This window comes from Oryctolagus cuniculus, chromosome 15 (assembly GCF_964237555.1).
Source record: "Oryctolagus cuniculus chromosome 15, mOryCun1.1, whole genome shotgun sequence".
Lineage (NCBI taxonomy): Eukaryota > Metazoa > Chordata > Mammalia > Lagomorpha > Leporidae > Oryctolagus > Oryctolagus cuniculus.
Window position 1 is genome coordinate 42,717,909 of NC_091446.1, and position 21,886 is coordinate 42,739,794.

General features: G+C 36.4%; 1 protein-coding gene across 19 annotated transcripts in view; it reads right to left on the reverse strand.

The window, feature by feature from the left end:
• Nucleotides 1-1,239: 1,239 nt before the first annotated feature.
• Nucleotides 1,240-21,886, reverse strand: part of PTEN (phosphatase and tensin homolog) — a 153,746-nt gene continuing 133,099 nt past the window's right edge. For all 19 annotated transcript variants that reach the window (XM_070057650.1, XM_008270133.4, XM_008270132.4 and 16 more), the window contains 4 exons: nucleotides 19,654-19,795; nucleotides 13,015-13,181; nucleotides 10,372-10,596; nucleotides 1,240-7,732 (listed from right to left, as the gene is read on the reverse strand). In XM_070057650.1, coding sequence (XP_069913751.1) covers nucleotides 7,547-7,732; nucleotides 10,372-10,596; nucleotides 13,015-13,181; nucleotides 19,654-19,795 — 720 coding nt within the window. In that variant the 3' untranslated portion in view covers nucleotides 1,240-7,546. The remainder of the gene's footprint in view (nucleotides 7,733-10,371; nucleotides 10,597-13,014; nucleotides 13,182-19,653; nucleotides 19,796-21,886) is intronic.

Genomic DNA, 21,886 nt, shown 5'->3' on the forward strand with positions numbered 1-21,886 from the left:
TGAAGAAAAATTTAAAAATGAACTCAATCCAGAGAATGAAGAGGAACAGATGATATAGATTTTGCCAAACCAGTTAAAAAAAAGTTTTAGAACACAGTAACTATTTTTGGGTCAAATTATTCTTAAAAATCTCCCCCCTAGAAATGCCAGTGATAATCTTAAAATCTCAGGAATCAATATACAGAGCTGTATAAAGTGAGGACAAAATTCTTCAGAAGGTTCTGAGTGCATTGTGCTGTGTGAAGAGGTGAATGACAACTCCAATACCACTGTTACGTCTGTTCAAATCTCACCTTCCAAGTGTGGTCTGGTCTGGATTACCCTCTTCCATAATGCCTCTCTCCACCCTGTAGCCATCTCCCTAACTGTTCCACATCCTCCACTCTCCTTGCAGCACTTATCATCCTATAGATAGTATCTGTACGATTGATTGTCAATTTTCTTTTGCTAAATTGTGACCTCCAGGAGGGAAGAGCTCTGCTATTTATTCCCCAACATCCCAACCATCTAGAACAGTGCATGACACATACAAGGTGCTCCATGACTACTGAATGACTTGCAATTTAGTTTCTTGGACCAGGTTGTTTTCTTTCATTTTGCTTCACACCCTTTTCATTGCTCAAGAAATGGTTCCTGATCTTTCCAAAGCATGTATTAGACAGGATGTAGTAAGTTATGCTGTGATAACTGTCCCAAAATATTAGTGTAAATTGTTTCTTACTCATGCTAATATATACCAAGTTCAGTGTGGGGGAAGGGAGAACTTGTGACAGTTCTGCTCCATATACTAACTCAACAACAGCGCACCATCAAGAAAGGCACTGCAGCAGTGAAAATGAGTGGTATTGGGGATCTTTTTTGCATGGCCCTTACTTCAGTGTCAAGTCACTTTCAACTCCAAGGGGTTGGAAATTAAGGGAAGTATATGGAACATTGGGTGATCACTACATTATCAAATGCATCTCATTTCACAGCATGTTATCACTGTTTCTAATTATTTTGGTAAAGTCTGTTTCTTCTACTGGAGTGTAAACTCTTGAAAAGTAAGAATGGGGAGTGTCTGTTTTGATCACTAATGCATTCCAAACACCTGTTTTATATATATATATATATATAGCAAAGACCTGATAAATATTTGTTTATATACATATATATATATATATATATATATATATATATATATATAGCAAAGACCTGATAAATATTTGTTGGGTGAATAAAAAGTTTAAAACAAAATAGTCAAAATAGTAAACTTTTTAATTTTTTAAAGGAAAAATACTCTCCATAGGAAGGCATTTCGATTTTTATGTCCATCAGTAGCCAAATGGAACTTGATATAAACATTTCTAATACGCCAACTTTGGTTTAATGCACAACTTCAAAAATAACTCATTAATGCACACATCAAGATGCTACTAACAAATTCATTACTATCCGAATTCACTACTGTGTTTCAAAGATCATCCAGGGTTAACATTTTTATTACAATGAACTGTGAAATTCCAGTGAAAAATGCTTGCTTGAATCAGACTATTTAATCTCTAAAGTTGGTGTCTAGCACTCTTGAAAACCTAATTCATTCATACATACCACATGTACACACACAAACACACATGCACACACTTATCAACTGCCCATCTGGGCATGAGGGCAATTTAATGGAACAACAAAATAGAAACTGAAAGGGCATTTGTAAACATGGGATATCATTTGGACAACCATATAGAGCAGGCAGAAAATCCTAAAGGTGCACAAAAAAAATAGCCAATAAATGATAGGCTACAGAAAATCACATCTAAAACATTTTAAGAATTTTACTGAAGTAAACAGACTTGGAAAACTGGAACACTAGACTTGCTCCACTCTACACAAACAAAATCATTAACCATTATAAGGACAGATGGGAACCCACATACAACAAAGATATAAATTATTTTAATTTTAAAAACAAAAAATATAAATCCTTGTTAAACACTTCATTTAAAAATATGCAGCTTTTATTTTAAAATGTGGTAATGCTCAAAGATGGTAGTTAACTTCACTCATATATGTAAAAATGTTTCAAAATATCAATACATTGGTTTAGAAGTCATAGACTGCCCTCAGCTAAATGTTTTTTCAACAAATTTCTCAAGTAATTATCAAGAAAGAGAGTTGCAAGTTCTAAGCCCATTATAATACTAAAGCTCCAGAGTTAAAAGGTGAACCATTCATGAAATAGTTTTTTTTTTTTTCCTTTTTCTTTTGGCTGTTGTTAAACTAATTTGCTGTAAATTGAGCAACTGTTTGCAAACTATATAAATGGAAAAAGCTCTTCTTTCTTTTCCAATCTATGAGGGAAACAGAAAGGTGATAAAGTTCATTACCAATATAGTGGTTCACACATTCTATTTTAAAATGGTTTTTGAAGAAAAATATCCACAATGCTAAGCTTGTCATGCTAAATAAAGTAACTGTTTGACATATTATCACCTTAATGCCAACAATAACTAAACATTCATTATTAACCCACTGAATTGGAAAGGACTCAGTAAGTGCCGAGCACCTGTATCTGTAGCAGTAGGAAATAATCAAATCACTGTCCATTTTCCAAGGCAATGGAACATTCTACAGATCCATGATGGAGATACTACGCTAAAGCCTTTGAGAATACACACAAAATTTCGTTTTTAAAGAATATATATATAAAGAAAAAACTGTATGGTCACTAAAGTACTAACGATGGATATGTCTCCAGGTGGCGGGGGTATGTGTGGTTATTTTGTGTTGGGAGAGTAGTCTCAAAATAGCTCACCTAAGAACCAGAGTCTATCACCACGGAAACTACTTTGTTCTTTCTTGTCTTCACATTACACTCGGCAAAGCTACCAACTAACGTGAATTTGTCAGAGTGGCAAACTACGTTCTGACAGAAGAGCTCTTTGAAAGATGGGGGAAAAAAAAATAGCTTCGTCATTAAGAGAATGATTTGCTCTAAGATAAAAGCCCAATGAACAACTTAGACATTAGGCCTCCCATAGCCATTGGAATTCTGTTAGGCTAACAGTCTCTAATCTCATTTTTAAGTGTTTTTCCCCATTACTTTGTTGGCTAGTTTTTAGGTATTTCCTTATACCAGTTTTTTTCCCCCACTAACATTTTCCTCTGCACTAGCAAGAGCACTAATTGATGGCATTTATGATTGTTTTAGATATGTGGCTAATTATCTGGCAAAAATGAAAGAACCAGAAGTGCTTCATGATAATAGCAAATTAACCAGATGTAAGGGTCTTGATTTTTTTTTTTTTTTTGAAGCCTTTGGAAGCCTGCATGTCCAATATTGGTGATTTTAAAATTCTCAATGGAAATGGTGATGGCATTCACTGAACCAAGACACCTCATATTACAGTGAAGTGAGGACATGATATAAACAAAACTGCCAGTAATTTCCCATTTTTCAAACATCACCCAAATATCTTCTTATAAATCAACATACCTAAAATCTTCAGTATAGTTTTCAACTAATACCTAAGAAACCTAAAAAGTGTGTACACACCCTATATGTCTCTATATTATTACACATTACTCACATTTACTTTTAACAAGTCACATGGAGAAAATGTAAACTTTTGAAATAACATTGAATTTCAGTTATATTAATGGTCTGCCTTATTTTCAAAATATTTGCATAAGCTACACTTTCACTTATTACCCTATTAGGCTTTGCTGAACGGCTATGTCTTACAGTCTTTAAGCTTTCAAGAGTATTAGAAGAATAAATTCAAGTACACAAAGTCTTCAGACTATTCTGCAATATCAATTTTTAAATGGCACAAGTCACAATGAATAGATGAAACATACTGCATGTTGATGGCAAAGTACAGAATTATGAAAAAAGGGGAAGCCACAAATTAATATCTGAGGTATCAAATCCACTCTGGGGATTAATCTTCAAACAACTAGCTTAAATACAACAAAAATATGCAAAATTTTCTAAGAACCTCGAACTTTTTCAAGGTTAAAATGCTATTTAATGTGCTTGGAATAATTTAAGTGGTAACTATGACCCTAAAAGTGCATGTCTTCAACATGAGTAGACAAATACTCTACTCCCAAGCTGACAAAGGGCATGCTTTTCTAATAGTAGGTTTTGAAGGACAGCAGAAAAATGAACATATAGAAAATTTCTTAATCACATTTGGCTGCCCATGATTTAAAAATCTCAATAGATTTAAACAATTTATAAATACTCTCATTTAATAAAACACCCACACAATGACAAGAATGAGACTTTAATCAGTTTTAAGTGGAGTTTATAACACTAAGAGATAAAGGGTTGTTAACAAACACAATAACAAATGGACATCTGATTGGTATGAGGCATTATCCTGTACACATCATTATTGGTTGTTTTTTTTTTCTTTTTTTTTTTGTGTATCCTCAGTGCATAGCATTTACACACAGAGCCACTGCTGCACAGCACAAGAGTATCTGAAGAGGCTGAATCAGAGTAAGGCTGTTTAACAGACTGAAATTTTTTAGTATATATATTCTATATGAAGACAGATTGAACTTTTGAACTGGCAGGTAGAAGGCAACTCTGCCGAACACTACAGTTAAAGCCCCCACTTTAGTGCACAGTTCCACCCCTTCCATCTGCATGCATGACACATTAACAGTATTTAAAGGTAAACGAGGCACTTTGTGGCAACCACAGCCATCGTTATGAACATATTGCACAAATTTTCTAGAACTAAACATGTAACTTGTACCCTACTCTTATTTTTTTAAAGCTGAAAACATTTGATGCTGCCGGTAAACTCCACTTAGGTTTATAACCTGTGCCACAGCAAAGAGTGGTGATGCTATTTATTCAACTACCCTTTTATAATTATGGCAAAAATGTCCAAGAGGAGCTACAAAGGACTTTAAGATGGTACATGGCCCAACTGTAGGCCTTCTTAAAAGTGATGCCTTCAGGTAACTTCGGACATTTTTAAGCTGCTGCACATCCAAAAAGTCTAGGAAAACATTCCAGAAACTTGGGAGAGATTACCTACAGAATGCATTTCAGACTAATTATGAATACTGTCATAAATAAAGTTTTAATTAGGATTTGAAAACCTTTCAGTCATAGCAATTCTTGTCAAATTCTATGGGGATGGTAACTGAAATAAAGTAAGGAGAGTATGTATAATATATATTTATATAATATATATATATAATGCCATTTTTCCATTTCCAATGACTACACCATAAAATGTAAGCAAGGCTTCTCAAAAACACTGAAACATTCAAAATCAAAACCCTCATTCAGACCTTCACATTCCAAAGGAAAAATAATAACAGTGCAAAAGCCCATTATAATGTCATTATTTATGACCTGGCCCTCCATGTTACATACTGGAACAATACAAGTTATATTTTAATATGCTGTGCCCAAAACTGTAACAAAGAACAGTATTAATATCTTCAAAACATGAATAGCTGATTTTCATTTTAGTCAACAATTTTCAGCTCTTATGAAAGACAAGGTGATATACAAATTTCAATGGTGAGATCTTAGGAATGGTTGTCTCTAACTTTACCAATTTAACTTATGAGCAGTCAATACTCTATGTATCAATGTTTAAATATAAACATGTAAATTCTAAGAGCTTTGTTAAAAATTTAAAAATTTTATTGGTTGAGTGAAACTGATGAGGTATGGAAAAAGTCAATATGATTTACTAAGAATATTTTAGATGAAGTTCTGCCTAATCTATTTACCATCAAACTCTATGAATGCTGCTCTAGTAGGTCCTATGCAATCTGTATTTGTAAATTAACTAGGTCAGACCACAGCTAGTGAACAATTTCAGCACCAATAAGTTATTCAAAATGGGATTTTATACCATTAAGAAATACAATGGCTAGATATTCAAATGTCAAGGTCAAGGTATAATTTGAAAGACACCAAATTCCTGGGGAAAAAAATCCTTTTTCATAGTTTTTTCTCATTACCTTCACAATATTAGTTGCACTCTGCTTGAAATCATATGCAGTCTGGGAATATCAAATAAATGATGATATTTAAGAAATTGAAGCCCTAGTCCCAACTCTAGCACTATGAAATGATTCAACACTGCACAATGAAAAAATCTATTCTTTCAATAGCAAATCAATAAAGCAAATGTTGGATAATTTCTACTGAACAATTATATGCCTTATTATTTGTGCAGTGTTGAAATTTACTGCAACTCTAATTTCCTTTTTAACACAATGTCTTTTTTTTAATATAAACATTATATGTATTCAGTATTCAAGTAAAATTCCCTAACAGTTAATGACATTTAAAAAATGTGCAAAACTGCAAAACTCATTGTAATAGAATGTGTAAGGTCAAAAGGGTGGGACGGCTGACAGCTACTGGATTGAATAAGTGCATCATAAATCTTTAAAGAAAAAAACCGCTTACTGTAGAATCTCAAATTGAAATTTCCTGTGTAGCATTACAAAATATTTTATATTTAATGAGGAAAAAAAGAAGCTTGCAGGCAGCACTTGAAGCATCCACAGCAGGTATATGATTGAAAACTAATAAAGTATAAATTGTTGACTGATGTAGGTACTAATAGCATCTGACTTTTAGCACTGGCCTTGATTACACAGGAGATGGAGCAGTCATTACAATTGAGAAAACATATTTAATAAATCATTGTCAATTTCTATAATGTTTCAAGCCCGTTCTTTGTTGATAGCCTCCACATTTATATGGTTAAGTCATTGTTGCTGTGTTTCCTATCTATAACCACATTATTTTTATATCCCTTCATTGTGGATTAAGATGTTGCAGAAGGTTCATTCCTGTACCCCAAAACAGATTCACTCCCTCTAGCTGCCTTTTCTAGCACCAATATGCTTTTTAAAAAAATGCACAAACAACAAGCAGTGACAGTGGCCAAATCCTCAAATGTCCAGATTAGTACTATAGCATGCTAAAGAAAGGTGCGTGTAAATAGCTGGAGATGGTATATGGTCCAGAGTCCAGCATGAGATAAGATTCCTTTCTAAGCATTCTCTCCATTCCCCTTACCTGAATACATGCATTAGAATTTAACAAAACCCTTAAGAAACTTCTCTTAGCCAACTGCAAACTTATCTGTTGCCACAAGTGCAAAGGGGTAGGATGTGAACCTGTGCGTCACAAAGCTCTTTTAGCCACTTAAATTGGTGACAGAACACAAAAGGAAAAATTTCCACGTATACACATCAGTCTGTCTCCACTTTTTATAAAACTGGAATAAAACGGGAAAGTGCCATCTTTATTTATCCTAATTGAATTTTAAATGTCCTTTTGACACAAAAATGTATATACACGACACAGCTACACAACCTTTTTTTAACTGGACAACAAGTGTCAAAACCCTGTGGATGTATAGGGTAAAACAAGATTGGTCAGGAAAAGAGAATTGTTCCTATAACTGGTAATCTGACACAATGTCCTATTGCCATTAAAAAAAAAGGTCCATTTTCAGTTTATTCAAGTTTGTTTTCATGGTGCATTATCCCTCTTGATAAAAAAAATTCAGACTTTTGTAATTTGTGTATGCTGATCTTCATCAAAAGGTTCATTCTCTGGATCAGAGTCAGTGGTGTCAGAATATCTATAATGATCAGGTTCATTGTCACTAACATCTGGCGTTACAGAAGTTGAACTGCTAGCCTCTGGATTTGATGGCTCCTCTACTGTTTTTGTGAAATACAGCTTCACCTAGAGAAAGAAGAGAAAACTTTAAAATGAAAATCCACAAATATGATTAATCTTAAATTATTTAGATGACATATTTTTAATTTTTCAATCATAAAATTCAATTCAAAAATAGTTGAGTTCCAAAGGAATGTTTCTTTTTTTCTGTTTTAAAAATATTATTTGACAGATGGACAGAAACAAGGACAGAGACAAGCAGAGCCCCCATCCATTGGTTTACTCCCCCAAATACCCATGATGAAGAAGAGTAGGCCAGGCCAAAGCTGGAAGCCACAAACTCAACCCAAGACTCCCACAGAAGTGGCAGGGACCCAAATACTTGAACTGTTACTGCTGCCTCCCAGGGTGCACATTGACAGGAAGATGGAATTGGAAGTCGAGGTGGGACTTAACACAGGCACTCTGAGACGCAGGCATCCTAACTGGCAGCTTAATCACAAGGCCACCTGGCCCAAGAATGGTTTCTCTTAATACCTGTCTGAAACTCAGAGTATTTTTCCATACTAACAATACTAAACAAACATAAAAAATACTGATCAATAGTGAAACTCAGGATCCATTAGCTCTAAAAACTTCACCTAAGGAAAGGAGAGGGAAGTTAACATCATATGTTGTCTAAACAGTGGGCCAAGAGCCTTAACATGTATAGTCAAACTAATCAATCTAAACAACTCCACATTTTAGTTTTTTCAATTTTAAAGGAAAAGAAACCAAGGCCTGGGACGGTTAGGGAATTTGCAAAAGGCCACATATCTAGTAAGTATGGATATGTGATATTTAATTGAATCTGACTCCAGATCCCTTGCTCATTCTAACTATAGACCCTCTCCTATTGTTCAAGAGTCATTATCAATTCTTTTCTTATACCAACATCCACTTTGTCAGTAAATCCTGTAATTTTACTTTCAAAATATCACATATACCAATCTGACAGCTACCTTCACTATCACTATTCTATGTCCAAACAATTACTAACTCTCCCAAAACTAAACTGCTCTAACAGCCTCTGAGCTATCTCCAAAGTCTTGCCCCCTTTTTCCTACTTTCCTCATCTGTCCATATTTTATGGGAGTAGAGCCAATGTTTAAAGATAAAAATTTAGACCACACCAGTTCTGTGCTGAAAAATATTTCGATATTTTCACACATGGACTGGTTTTCCTGTCTACTCTCCTTTAGCCACTGACTTTTCATTTCTCAAATAAACTAAGCTACTCCTATCTCAAGGTTTTTGCATCTTCTCTTCTCTCTTTTCCCTGATACCGGTATATCTCATTCATCTGAATTAGGGCTTCCACTTAAATGTCAACAGTTTGGTGAGATCTTCTCTAATCAGGCTAGCCAAAACAAATAAAACCAATAAAAGTACTCTCTATCTCATCTCTATTTTTCACAGCATTTACCATGATATATATGACAATACACTGGTTTACTAAAAATAGTTTTTGTAATCACAAATATAAAACCTCTTGAGGTATTAAAACAGAAAACTACAAAACCAAAGCAAAAAAGACATTTTAAAAGTTAATGGGGGCCGACACCGCAGCTCACTAGGCTAAACCTCCGCCTTGCGGCGCCAGCACACCGGGTTCTAGTCCCGGTCGGGATGCCGGATTCTATCCCGGTTGCCCCTCTTCCAGGCCAGCTCTCTGCTGTGGCCCGGGAGTACAGTGGAGGATGGCCCAAGTACTTGGGCCCTGCACTCCATGGGAGACCAGGATAAGTACCTGGCTCCTGCCATCGGCAGCGCGGTGCGCTGGCCGCGGCGGCCATTGGAGGGTGAACCAACGGCAAAAGGAAGACCTTTCCCTCTCTCTCTCTCTCTCACTGTCCACTCTGCCTGTAAAAAAAAAATAAATAAATAAAATAAAAATAGCCAAAGGAAAGAAAAAAATGGTGAACTATTATTTGGGAATGTTTACAAGTCAGATTTTTTAATCTGAAGAATTCACACCTATAAATAGAAGTACACACACTCAAAGACACACATACATCACATACAGACAAAAATGAAACAAATCAATTAATTCTAACACATAATATGAGGAACCAGAGAGGAATCTGAGAAAGAAGTAGCAGGGGAGGACAATGAGAGAAGGCCTATATGAAGGTAAGGGAAAAGACTAGGGTGGAAAGGTACAGGAAGAAGGAAAAGAACTGGTAAGACCAGAGGCAGAAACAGTATTTGCAAGAACTGAAGCCACACCACTATGACTAAATCCCAGAGAGCATAAAAGAATATGGATAGAGGTAACAAAGGAGGCAGAACCACACTAAATTATGCAAGTACCTAGTACGTCTTTTAAAAGTGTAAAAAAGAGTGAAAGAAGCAAGCCTATTTGTGAGCAGCAGTGAACAAATTCCCCCATTTCTACTTCATAACCCATTCACTTAACTCCCCTCTCACACCTCTGTCCCAGATTTCATCAAACAACAGGAGAAGGAAACACGCAGCTCCTTTGACTCTTTCTGTATCCTGATATTTCATTAGAAACATTCAGGTTATTGTTTCATAAACATTGCTTCTAAACAATACATCATTTAATTTGAAAATCAGTCAGCCAAGTTCTTCATCTGCACACCTGGAATAAAACAGGCACGTATGCATGTAACCACTGACTCCACAAAGGGTTATTAACTGACCTTAAAATTTGGAGAAAAGTATCGGTTTGCCTTGTCTTTATTTGCTTTATCAAGATCATTTTTTGTTAAAGTAAGTACTAGATATTCTTTGTCGTTATCTGCACGTTCTATACTGCAAATACTATCAATTTCTTGATCACAAAGACTTCCATTTTCTACTTTTTCTGAGGTTTCCTCTGGTCCTGGTATAAAGAACGTATTTACCCAAAAGTGAAACATTTTGTCCTAAAAAAAAGGAAAGAAATGTCTAATTTTAAATTTTTGTTGGAGAAAAACATGTCACCTATATTCAATATCTGCCCCAAGAAGTCAACAAAATTATGCATCGTTTGATATTCTTCATAAAGGTAAACAAAAACACTACTACTATACGCCAACCTGCAGGTACCTGTTACATTGATTCATTTGTGTTTCTTTTACTCAAACTGTAGATAATAGCTAAGAACGACCTTAAAGTCTTATGTAAAATAACTTCTATCTACTCTAATACTAGCTTTAGAAATGTGTACAGTTACGTGTAGGCATAAACAAAAATCAGGTATGATTTAATTTTCTTTATGATTTAATCAGCTATCTAATCCAAGATTTATTTTAACAGAAGTTCCTGGAAATTAAGTGCAATTGTCTGATTAAACAGCAGATTTATTTCACAGTAATACAAACACAGTAACTTCAGTTTCTTACATGACAATGTATGCCTGAAAACCTTCAGAATAAAAGACGCCGGGGTGAGGGAATCTTTTGATCACTTTTTCTTCTAAAATGACTATTCTAAAAAAAATCACTTCTTGGAAATAATATGAAGGGACAGGCACTGTGGTGTAGCAAGTAAAGCCACCACCTGCAGTGCTGGCATCCCGTATGGGCGCTGGTTCAAGTCCCAGCTGCTCCACTTCCAATCCAGCTCTTTGCTATGGCCTGGGAAAGCAGTGGAAGATGGCCCAAGTCCTTGGGCCCCTGTACCCACATTGGAGGAGGAAGCTCCAGGGTCCTGGCTTTGGATGGGCCCAGCGTCAGCCATTGCAGCCATTTGGGGAGTGATGGAAGACCTATCTCTCTCTCTGCCTCTTCCTTTCAAATAAAGTAAATAAATCTTTTTTTGTCCTGGTTGCTCCTCTTCCAGGACAGCTCTCTGCTGTAGCCCGGGAGGGCAGTGGAGGATGGCCCAAGTGCTTGGGCCCCGCACCCGTATGGGAGACCAGGAGGGAGCACCTGTGTTCTGGCTTTGGATCGGTGCAACGTGCCTGCCGTAGCAGCCACTTGGGGGTGAACCAACGGAAGGAAGACCTTTCTCTCTCACTGTCTAACTCTGCCTGTCAAAAAAAAAAAAATTATTTTATTTATTTATTTATTTGAAAGGCAGAGTTGCAGAGTGAAAGGTCTTCTATCCACCAGTTCAGTCCCATATGGCCACAACTGCACAGATCCAAAGTCAGGAGCCAGGAGCTTCCTCTGGGTCTTCTTCGCAGGTGCAGGAGTCCAAGGACTTGGGCCATCTTCCACTGCTTTCCCAGGCCATGGCAGAGAGGTGAATCGGAAGTGGAGAAGCCAGGACTTGAACCAGAGCCCATATGAGATGCCAACACTGCAGGGGGCGGTTTTACCCGCTATGCCATGGTGCTGGCCCCCTTAGATCTGCTTTAAATGTTCACACTTAATATTTTAAACAAGATAGTCTATTTTACAATGAGCTCTTGAACTTTTCTAAAGAATATAAAGTACAAACTGCTCTTTCTAAATGCATATTAAAATAAACTCCATTTTTTCACTCCTTATTACTTCCTATTCATACTTATTTCTCTCTAATCAAAAAACTAAATCTTGGGGAACTAAACATACAATAACCCATTTCCAAGAAATATAAACCAAAATGGAGAAAAGGAGTCTGTGTCTCTACACAAAACCACAAAATTTCTACCCATATAACAACATTTTTAAAATTTACACCCCCAGGCCTGGCATTGTGGCGCAGTGGGCTAAGCCTCCGCCTCCGGCACCGGCATCCCATATGGGCACCGGTTCAGGTCCCAGTTGCTGCACTCTGATCCAGCCTTCTGCTATGGCCCGGGAAAGCAGTGGAAGATGGCCCAAGTGCTTGGGCCCCTGCATCTGTGTGGGGGACTATGAGGAAGATTTTGGCTCCTGGCTTCGGATTGGCTCACTTCCAGCTGTTGCAGCCATTTGGGGAGTGAACTATAGGATAGAAGACTTCTCTCTCTCTGCCTCTCTGTAACACTGCCTTTCAAACAAATAAATAAATCTTTAAAAAAATTTATAGTCCCATTCTAATTTCTTCTCAATTAACCATCCTTTAAAAGAGGACAACTGATATGCTATGTAAACAATCTTTAATATTTTTACAAAATTTCTTTGCATAACTTAAGTTATGGAAAATTTATCTCATATTACAATGTCATATGGTCTTTTCCTTTTAACACGATTATTTACTAGTATGCCAGAGTAAGCAAAGAATCTGCACATCTTGTAGAAAATTAATTATAGCTCAATAAATATCATAAATCTTATCACCCATTTTTAAAGAGTGATTTCTGCTTAAACAAAGCTTTTAAGCAAGAGATTGGAAGTTACTCTTCAAGGTATTGCTACTATGGCTTTTAACCCCAATAAAAGAAAAGTGCAAACCTTTTTAAGCATCTTGTTCTGTTTGTGGAAGAACTCTACTTTGATGTCACCACACACAGGCAACGGCTGAGGGAACTCGAAGTACATGAACTTGTCTTCCCGTCGTGTGGGTCCTGAATTGGAGGAATATATCTTCACCTTTAGCTGGCAGACCACAAACTGAGGATCTGCATGGTTAAATACATACTAGTATCATTATACAGAAAATGTTTCTAACTTTTAAACTGTTAAAAATTATTTTAATGACCAAAGTTAGCAATTTACACAAAGCCATAATTCTGCATCTGTAATCCTCTTCGAAGACAAATTGATGGAAATACACTATGGCAAAAATACAGTCTATACAAGAATGTTCTGCAATTAGTACATTTAAAATAGAGTTCTATCACTAGTATAAAAATCAGTTCCCATTCCATGAATATTAAGTTCTAAAGTTAGACTTCTAATAATACGGTAATATCAAAACTTTATATGAAAATTATGTTAAAATTACATAAACTACTTTAAGCATTAAAATGATCTAAAATTTATTCTGGTACATTTGTAAACTGTATAAATGTTAATTTTTAAACAAGTATTTGTTGTGGTATTGTGAACACTCTAGCACATAAAAAATTACTAAATAAAAAAAATTACATGTTACAAGTAGAAAGAAAATATAATCTAAATCAAAGTTATAACAGGTACCATAAAAATAAGCATATTAATAAAAATATTAACCACCACTCATTTTACCCATAGACCACATTTTATTTTTAAAGTTATATAAAGCCACCATCATGAGAAACACGAAGGAAGAGATTTGAAATGTCTGCAAAGAAATGCAATAGACTTCAAATGAAAATTGCGACAGAGCCGGCGCCGTGGCTCAATAGGCTAATCCTCCACCTTGCGGCGCCGGCACACCGGGTTCTAGTCCCGGTTGGGGCGCCGGATTCTGTCCCGGTTGCCCCTCTTCCAGGCCAGCTCTCTGCTATGGCCAGGGAGTGCAGTGGAGGATGGCCCAGGTGCTTGGGCCCTGCACCCCATGGGAGACCAGGAAAAGCACCTGGCTCCTGGCTCCTGCCAGGATCAGCGCGGTGCGCCGGCTGCAGCGGCGGCCATTGGAGGGTGAACCAACGGCAAAAGGAAGACCTTTCTCTCTCTGTCTCTCTCTCTCACTGTCCACTCTGCCTGTCAAAAAAAAAAAAAAAAAAAAAAAATTGCGACACAACCTCTCTTCCCTCCAAAACACTTCATTTTCATTAACAACTATTTAGGTTTTGGCCATGTCTGTTTTAAAATAATTGGCATAATTGGCATAACTTCTCAAAATTCATCATGCTATTATATTAGCAATACAACTAAACGGTAGTAAAATACGGAAGGAGTGGATTGTGTACTTCATTTTTTAAATTTACTCATAAATTCATTTATAGCTAAAGATATTAATGGAAGCAATGAAAGACTAACAGAAGGTTAAGATCTTAGGACTTAAAAAACTTAAATTCTCAAATAATCTAACAGTATAATTTATCTAGTATGCTGAGGAGTTCAAAAACAAAAGTTCACTAAAAAGAAATTGACTAACACTAGGAGGTAAGAAGTAGTTCTGAAAGGTAACAAAGATAGTCAAAAAACAGAAGCACACACTTGCATCAAGTGTATGAGAAAAACAAGTGTATATGGCATGCACGTTTATGGGTACAAAACAAAATTCTCAACATTAAAAGGCCTCATCATCCTTAAAGATAAAAAAGTCTCACATTTTTATCAGTGTGATCAACAACTGAGAACAAGGAAAAGCTAAACCAAGTCAAATTAAAGTTCTGGTCTAATAAACACCTGGTGGTTCATCTATGTAATACAGTATCAGCAATCACATAAGAAACAGTATGTTTGATAATATGTTTGTAAGATATTTATCATGAGAAAAATCTACCTTCAAAAAGAGGAAATATACCAACAATATGTTGATAAATTTCACGTCTTTGATTAAAGGCTCTAAGCCACTTTACAAGATTTCATGTAATCCTGAGAAATTTAACTGGAAGTCTAGCTTGAAGAAGCTAATGATGGGCCGGTGTTGTGGCATAGCGGGTAAAGCTGCAAAGCTGCAGCCTGCAGTGCCAGCATCCTATATGGGCACTGGTTCGAGTCCTGGCTGCCCCACCTCCAATCCAGCTCTCTGCTATGGCCTGGGAAAGCAGCAGAGGATGGCCCAAGTCTTTGGGCCCCTGCACCCGGCTCCTGCTTTGGTTTGGCACAGCTCCAGCCATTGTGGCCAATTGGGGAGTGAACTAGTGGACTGAAGACCTCTTTCTCTCTCTTTATGCCTCCTTCTCTCTCTATGTAACTCTTTCAAATATATAAACAAATCTTAAAAAAAAAAAAAAAAAAGCAAATGAACAGGTTTAATTTCAAAGCTATGATAAAATTATCCAGGATAAAAATGTCTTGTGGACTTATTAACATAAATTCATTAATTTAGAATCTGATAATCCTATAACAGTAGAGATCTTGATTAAACTATGGTAAAATATAAACAAAAATTTTAGAACTATGTAAACAATTCATTAGCTAGTTACAAATCAGTATTACTTAGAAATTCCCCTAAAAACTATATTTAAAATGTTTTAGTAACTATTTCCTTAGATGACTAAAAAAGGCCAGTGTTATGGCACACCATTAAGCACCGGCTTCCAATGCCTGCATCCCACATCCAAGTGCAGGTTCAAGTTTCAGCTGCTTCTCTTCTAGATCTCACCTCCCGGAAAGGCAATGGAAGATGGCCCAAGTGCTTGGGTCCCTGTTACTCATGTGGCAGACCAGGATAGAGTTCCAGACTACTGGTTTGAGCCTGGACTAAACCTGGATGTTACAACCATTTGGATAGTAAACCAGTGGATGGAAGATCTCTCTGTCTCTGCCTCTCTCTGTTGCTCTACTTTTCAAATAAATAAATCCTTTAAAAACACAGTAGGTAGGGTCCAGGAGTTGTCATGAAGAAGGTTAAGCCACCTCTTAAAATCGACATCCTTTATCAGAGTGCCAGTTTAAGTCCCAGGTGCTCTGCTTCTAAGCCAGTTCCCTGCTTGTGCTCCAGGGAAGGCAGCAGAGGATGGTCCAAGTCCTTGGGCCTCTGCCACCCACTCAAGAGACCTGGATGGAGTTCCCAGAACTTGGCTTCTGCCTGGTCCAGCTCTGGCCACTGCAGCCATTTGAGGTATCAACCAGCAGATGAAAGATGTCTTTCCGTCTCTCCCTTTCTTTTTTGTCACTCTGCCTTTCAAATAAATAAATGAATGAATAAATCTTAAATAAAAATTTTAAATCATCACCAAGAAAAATTGTCGACATGAATTTCACATTTTGGATAAATAAATCCTAATTTAACAGAAGTCCAACATTCATATGATTTCTGTTGACTTCTAACATACAATTCTCATATATATCCTTTGATATGATTGTATTCTAAAGAGATGAGAAAATCCACAGAATTAAAACAAAAATTATGATTAAATTTTCTTGGGTTACACATATTGATATAGTCTTAAGAGAAAACCACATTGATCATTTTAAATTAACACTTTAATCCTTTTAGATATTTAGAATATAATAATTTTTCCTTCACTTAGAAACACTAAGACAGTAATCAAGTGAGAGGACTGTTACCATGTGATACCCTTGCACAATATAATTTATTTTTCATTTCTAGTTTTGTTTTCTTCTCCTTAATCCAAGTTGTTATTCCTTGCCCTCAACTTTTCTACATGCCTTCCATTAAGTCCATACCATGTTTACATGAAAGGCTTAATTATTCTTTGTTGATGCTTCCTAAAATATAAGAATATAAGAATATCTCTCTCTTTTTTTTTTTTTTTTTTTTTTTTACAGGCAGAGTGGACAGTGAGAGAGAGAGACAGAGAGAAAGGTCTTTCTTTGCCATTGGTTCACCCTCCAATGGCCACTACAGTCGGCACGCTGCGGCCAGCACACCATGCTGATCCGAAGCCAGGAGCCAGGTACTTATCCTGGTCTCCCATGGGGTGCAGGCTCCAAGCACTTGGGCCATCCTCCGCTGCACTCCCTGGCCACAGCAGAGAGCTGGCCTGGAAGAGAGGCAACCGGGACAGAATCCGGCGCCCCGACCGGGACTAGAACGCCGTGTGCCGGTGCCGCAAGGCAGAGGATTAGCCTAGTGAGCCGCAGCGCCGGCCTAATATATCTCTTAATTTAGATTCGAACCTTTACTTCTAAATACCCAGAGTATCTTAATGTGAACAGTTGACTTTCATCAGATTTAAAGCACGTTTTAAAACCAATATCAACATTGATGTCTCCAAATCTCAAATTCACAAACTCATTTTTCCTTTTTTTCCTGTCTGTGAATCATTCACTTGACCAGAACCAAAACTTCAACAAAATCTTCAGATACAACTGACCAAAACAAAAACAAAAACAAAAACCTCACAACACTCTCCCATCCCCCAAAACTAATCACTTTCACTTGACTGCCCTAGTACATTTGGCCTAAGACAACTCACATTATTGGTTTCCTTTATACTACTTTTCTCCCATAAAATCATAAACTTTCTAAACAACTGCCTTTATAAATATCCAGTATTATCAAGACACCAAAATATTTATCAACTCTGACATCCCCATTAAGATCTTCCAACAGTCAGTCACACATTCCATTCCTAGTCTATTCTGTGTCATTACATTTTTTTGTCCATCTCATTTCCTTCTGCTGTGCTTCAATTTAAGCTATTTCCTATTGCCTGTTAATACTTCCTTCAGCATTAATGTCATCTAAACTGTATGCTTTCTCCAGTGTTCAATAAAGATCTGTGAACTTCCTTTATGAAACTGTTTGACAACCCCCAAAGCTGTTTTGGTGAATTCAGCATAATAACTTACACATATAATCTTCATTCGTCAACATTATTTATATAACATAGCTTCACTACACAGTTTTAAATCACAGTGCATAAATAGGGAACTAGAAAATTAGGAGAGACTAAAAGGGTTTTAATAGTCAATAATTTTAAAGACTAGAAGTTAAAGGACATACTGCGAGACCAAAAAAAGAAAAAGATCAGAAAGGTGGAAAGGGTTCAGCAGGAACAAACCAGGGTTTAAATGTTGGATGGCAATGTAAAACCGAGAAGAGATTTTTTTAATAGAGAGGCCAATGTGAAAAAAAAATCACACTAGCTAGGATTACTGAACTGAGTATTCTTTTTCCCTTACCATCTCTGTTAATATTTTTATACCTTTCTTAGGGCTCTCAGACTGATACCAATACTACTAAGAGAACATGAGGTTTTTTTCCTTCATTTTCCCCTTCTACTCCATGAATCTTAAGTTCCTATGTCAATCACTTTCAACAGCCCAGTGCCTTGGACTTAGCAGTTTTTATAACTACTGAAATGAAAAAAATAAATTAATTAATGAGGTTCTTTAGAAGCCTTCAACATGCTACGTTAATAAATTTATGGCAATTGACAAAGTTACACTGCTCTAAGAAAACAGGGAAGATCTGATGATACTGATTATCTCTATCTAAGATAAGCAACATCAAACAATTTTCTAGGTGTAAACTGATTTAGGAATAGAAACATTGTAACTTAAATATTTTTAAGGAGCAAAACTGAAAACTAAAATCAGTAACAAAGTATCAGAGTTCTTAAAAAAAGACTGAAGTGCTACCTTAATGCTAGTACAATGTATTTCTTAAACATGAGAACATGACTGATAATTGCAAAGATGGTATTTAAGTTCCAGTGTTATAAAACTCCATTACAGGAAAAAAGAGCAATCATCTAGTGTTTTATGGGCTGTGTAATATTTCCTTCTGTATTTTCTCCCATTGGGTTCAGGTATTATGCTTTCAATTAGTCTAGCTAGAGATACTGGCTTAGAATAACAGAGAAGCAGAACAGGATCAAGATAACTGATTTGGGTTTATACAGGTTAGAGTCAGAGACAGAAATAAATTAAAGGCAGACATCAGTGACATCTGCACCTAGTACTTATTCAGGAAGTTTCAAATTCTTTTCATTTTATGGATGGACAAAATCAAACAGAAGATGACATTCCCAGAATTACATTGTTAATTATCAGATCTAGACTGAAACTTAGCTAAAATTATCTAAGCCTAGGCTTCCCTGATACTCTATACACACTCAGAGGCAACCGTATCCTTCACTCATACTTCAGCTTACTGCCATGTCTCCTTTCCATTGTCCTCTTACCAAAACTGTCAATACCAAGTCTTTCTAAACTATTAAAGAACTCACTCCTGCCCCAAGATCAGTAAATTGAATCCCACTGCCACTCTCATGCTGCATCTCTGCTGCAACAGGTTTTGTAGTCATCTGATCAAAATTCAGGCTACACTTGGTGGCTACAGCACAGAATATTTCTTTCATAAATATAATTTGGCTTCAAGAACATTAAAACCATTGTTCTTAGCTTCTTTAATCCAATGAGCTGAACAATGGAGCTAATTTATTAGTTCAGATACTTCAGAAATATACGCTCCTGCATAAACTTTAAATATGGTAAATTTCTTTTTAGATTTTTATATAAACTTCAAGATATGTTAAGAAAAGGGTTCCAATACATGGAAGGATGAGAATTTAGAGCACTTACTGCAAGTTCCGCCACTGAACATTGGAATAGTTTCAAACATCATCTTGTGAAACAACAGTGCCACTGGTCTATAATCCAGATGATTCTTTAACAGGTAGCTATAATAATACACATAGCGTCTCTGACTGGGAATAGTTACTCCCTGGTGGACAGAAAAAAAAAAAAGAGAGAGAGAGAGAGAGAAGCCAAATTCAAAAGGAAAGTTCCATTATAGTTATTTCACTAAATTGCTAAAGTAACTGAGCTGTACCCAATGAAGAACACATATATACATCAGAAACTTGATCTGAAATGATTAATATTTAAATCCACCTTTGAGTAAATCAGAGTAACACCAATAAAAAAAGTATCGGAATAACTTTTCTTCTTTAAAATGCAGTTATTATAACATCTCATTTATTCAAAGATCACAATAATCTCTGGTTCAAGAACCCAATAAACAAAGGCCACTGCATATCAAAAATAACTGTCAAAGGCCTCTGCACTAGTTTTACTCTTTATATTACTGGGCTCCCCACAAGGATTTAGGAATCTTTTTATTATTAAACACATAATTCCTTATAAGCACAATACCTATATTCCAGAGAAAAGCATATCAGAATAAGCAAACAAGAAAGAGGCCTGTAAGAGGCAGAAACAGCAGTAGCAAAAAGTGATGCTGGCCTTAGAGACCCATGCAACTGTACATATGCAACAATCCACTAAGAAATACATCTTTGTGCTTTAGACATCTCTTTGGTTGAAGAAGCTAGCAAAGTATAAAATGTTTTAGAAAGTGCTTAACTATTACAAATTTTTAAAATATATACAATACAGTCAGTATTTAAAAGGGGGAATCTGAGTGATCTACAGAAAAATTTCTAATGTGTACAACAAGGCATTCACTAATGATGCTGAATAAATGAAATGCTCATTTAAGGCTTTATTTTTCCTATCACATAATGTGACTTTAAAACATTTTAATTAGAAATGTAAGCCAGGCACTAACATTAAGAGGTCTAACACTTGAAAGTGACTTGCAGAAAACTGTACTGTAAGCAAAGCATACTCAAGATGACAAAAATTTGTGGGCTGCTATTGTGGCGTGGTGGGTAAAGCAGCAGCTTGACACAGGCTTCACTCATGAGGGCCAGGTGGTGTCCCAACTGCTATACTTCCAACTCAGCTCCCTAATGAGCCTGGGAAAGCAGCAGAAGATGGCCCAAGTACTTGGGCCCTTTGCCACCCATGTTGAGAGACAATGATGACACTCCTACTATTGCAGCCATTTGTGGAGTGAACCTGTGGATAGAAAATCTCTATCTTTCCCAATTCTGCCTTTCAAATAAGTAAGTACATATTTTTTAAAAATTGCAATGTTTCTTTTTTTTTTTTTTTTAAAAAGACATTTATTTTATTTGCAAGTCAGAGCTATACAGAGAGAGAAAGAGAACGAGAGAGAGAGAAAAAGAGGTCTTCCATCTGCTGGTTCACTCCCCAACTGGCCGCAATGGCCAGAGCTGCGCTGATCTGAAGCCAGGAGCCAGGTGCTTCTTCTGTGTCTCCCACATGTGTGCAGGGGCCTAAGCACTTGGGCCATCTTCTAGTGCTTTCCCAGGTCATAGCAGAGAGCTGGACTGGAAGTGGAGCAGCCATGACTCAAACCAGCACCATATGGGATGCCAGCACTGCAGGTGGCGGCGACCTTACCTGCTGCACTACAGCACCGGCCCTGCAATGTTTCCCTTTAGGTTACCTGGCATCTAAATCTCTCTAATGCATTAAAAACTCTGGACACAAATATTTTTCTTCCCCCTGTAGCACTATTGCACTACAAACAACTAAATATCTTTATCTAGACAGATGTAGATAAAATAAATGTCAAAAAATGGTTATAAACCAATTCAAATCATGAAAAATGATTTCAGATTTTAGCTACAGTAAAAAAGACTATACATTCCATAGTTAGAAGACTTGAATTCAAATGCAGTCAAAACACTAACTTGTTTCCTCTAGAAAACAAAGACAACAAAAATACATACCCTTCCTTCTTAACAGGATTCTCATGAGGACTAAGCATCAAATGCAGTTACATAAAAATATACTAAGTTTTCAAAATGGCACAAAAGCATTACCAGTTTTACAAATCATACCTGTATTTAAGGTATAATTTTGGAATAGTTTGAATTTTACTTCTATTTATTTTTCTTAAAAAAATAGCAGTAAAATAGCACTACTTTCAAGAATTGTAACA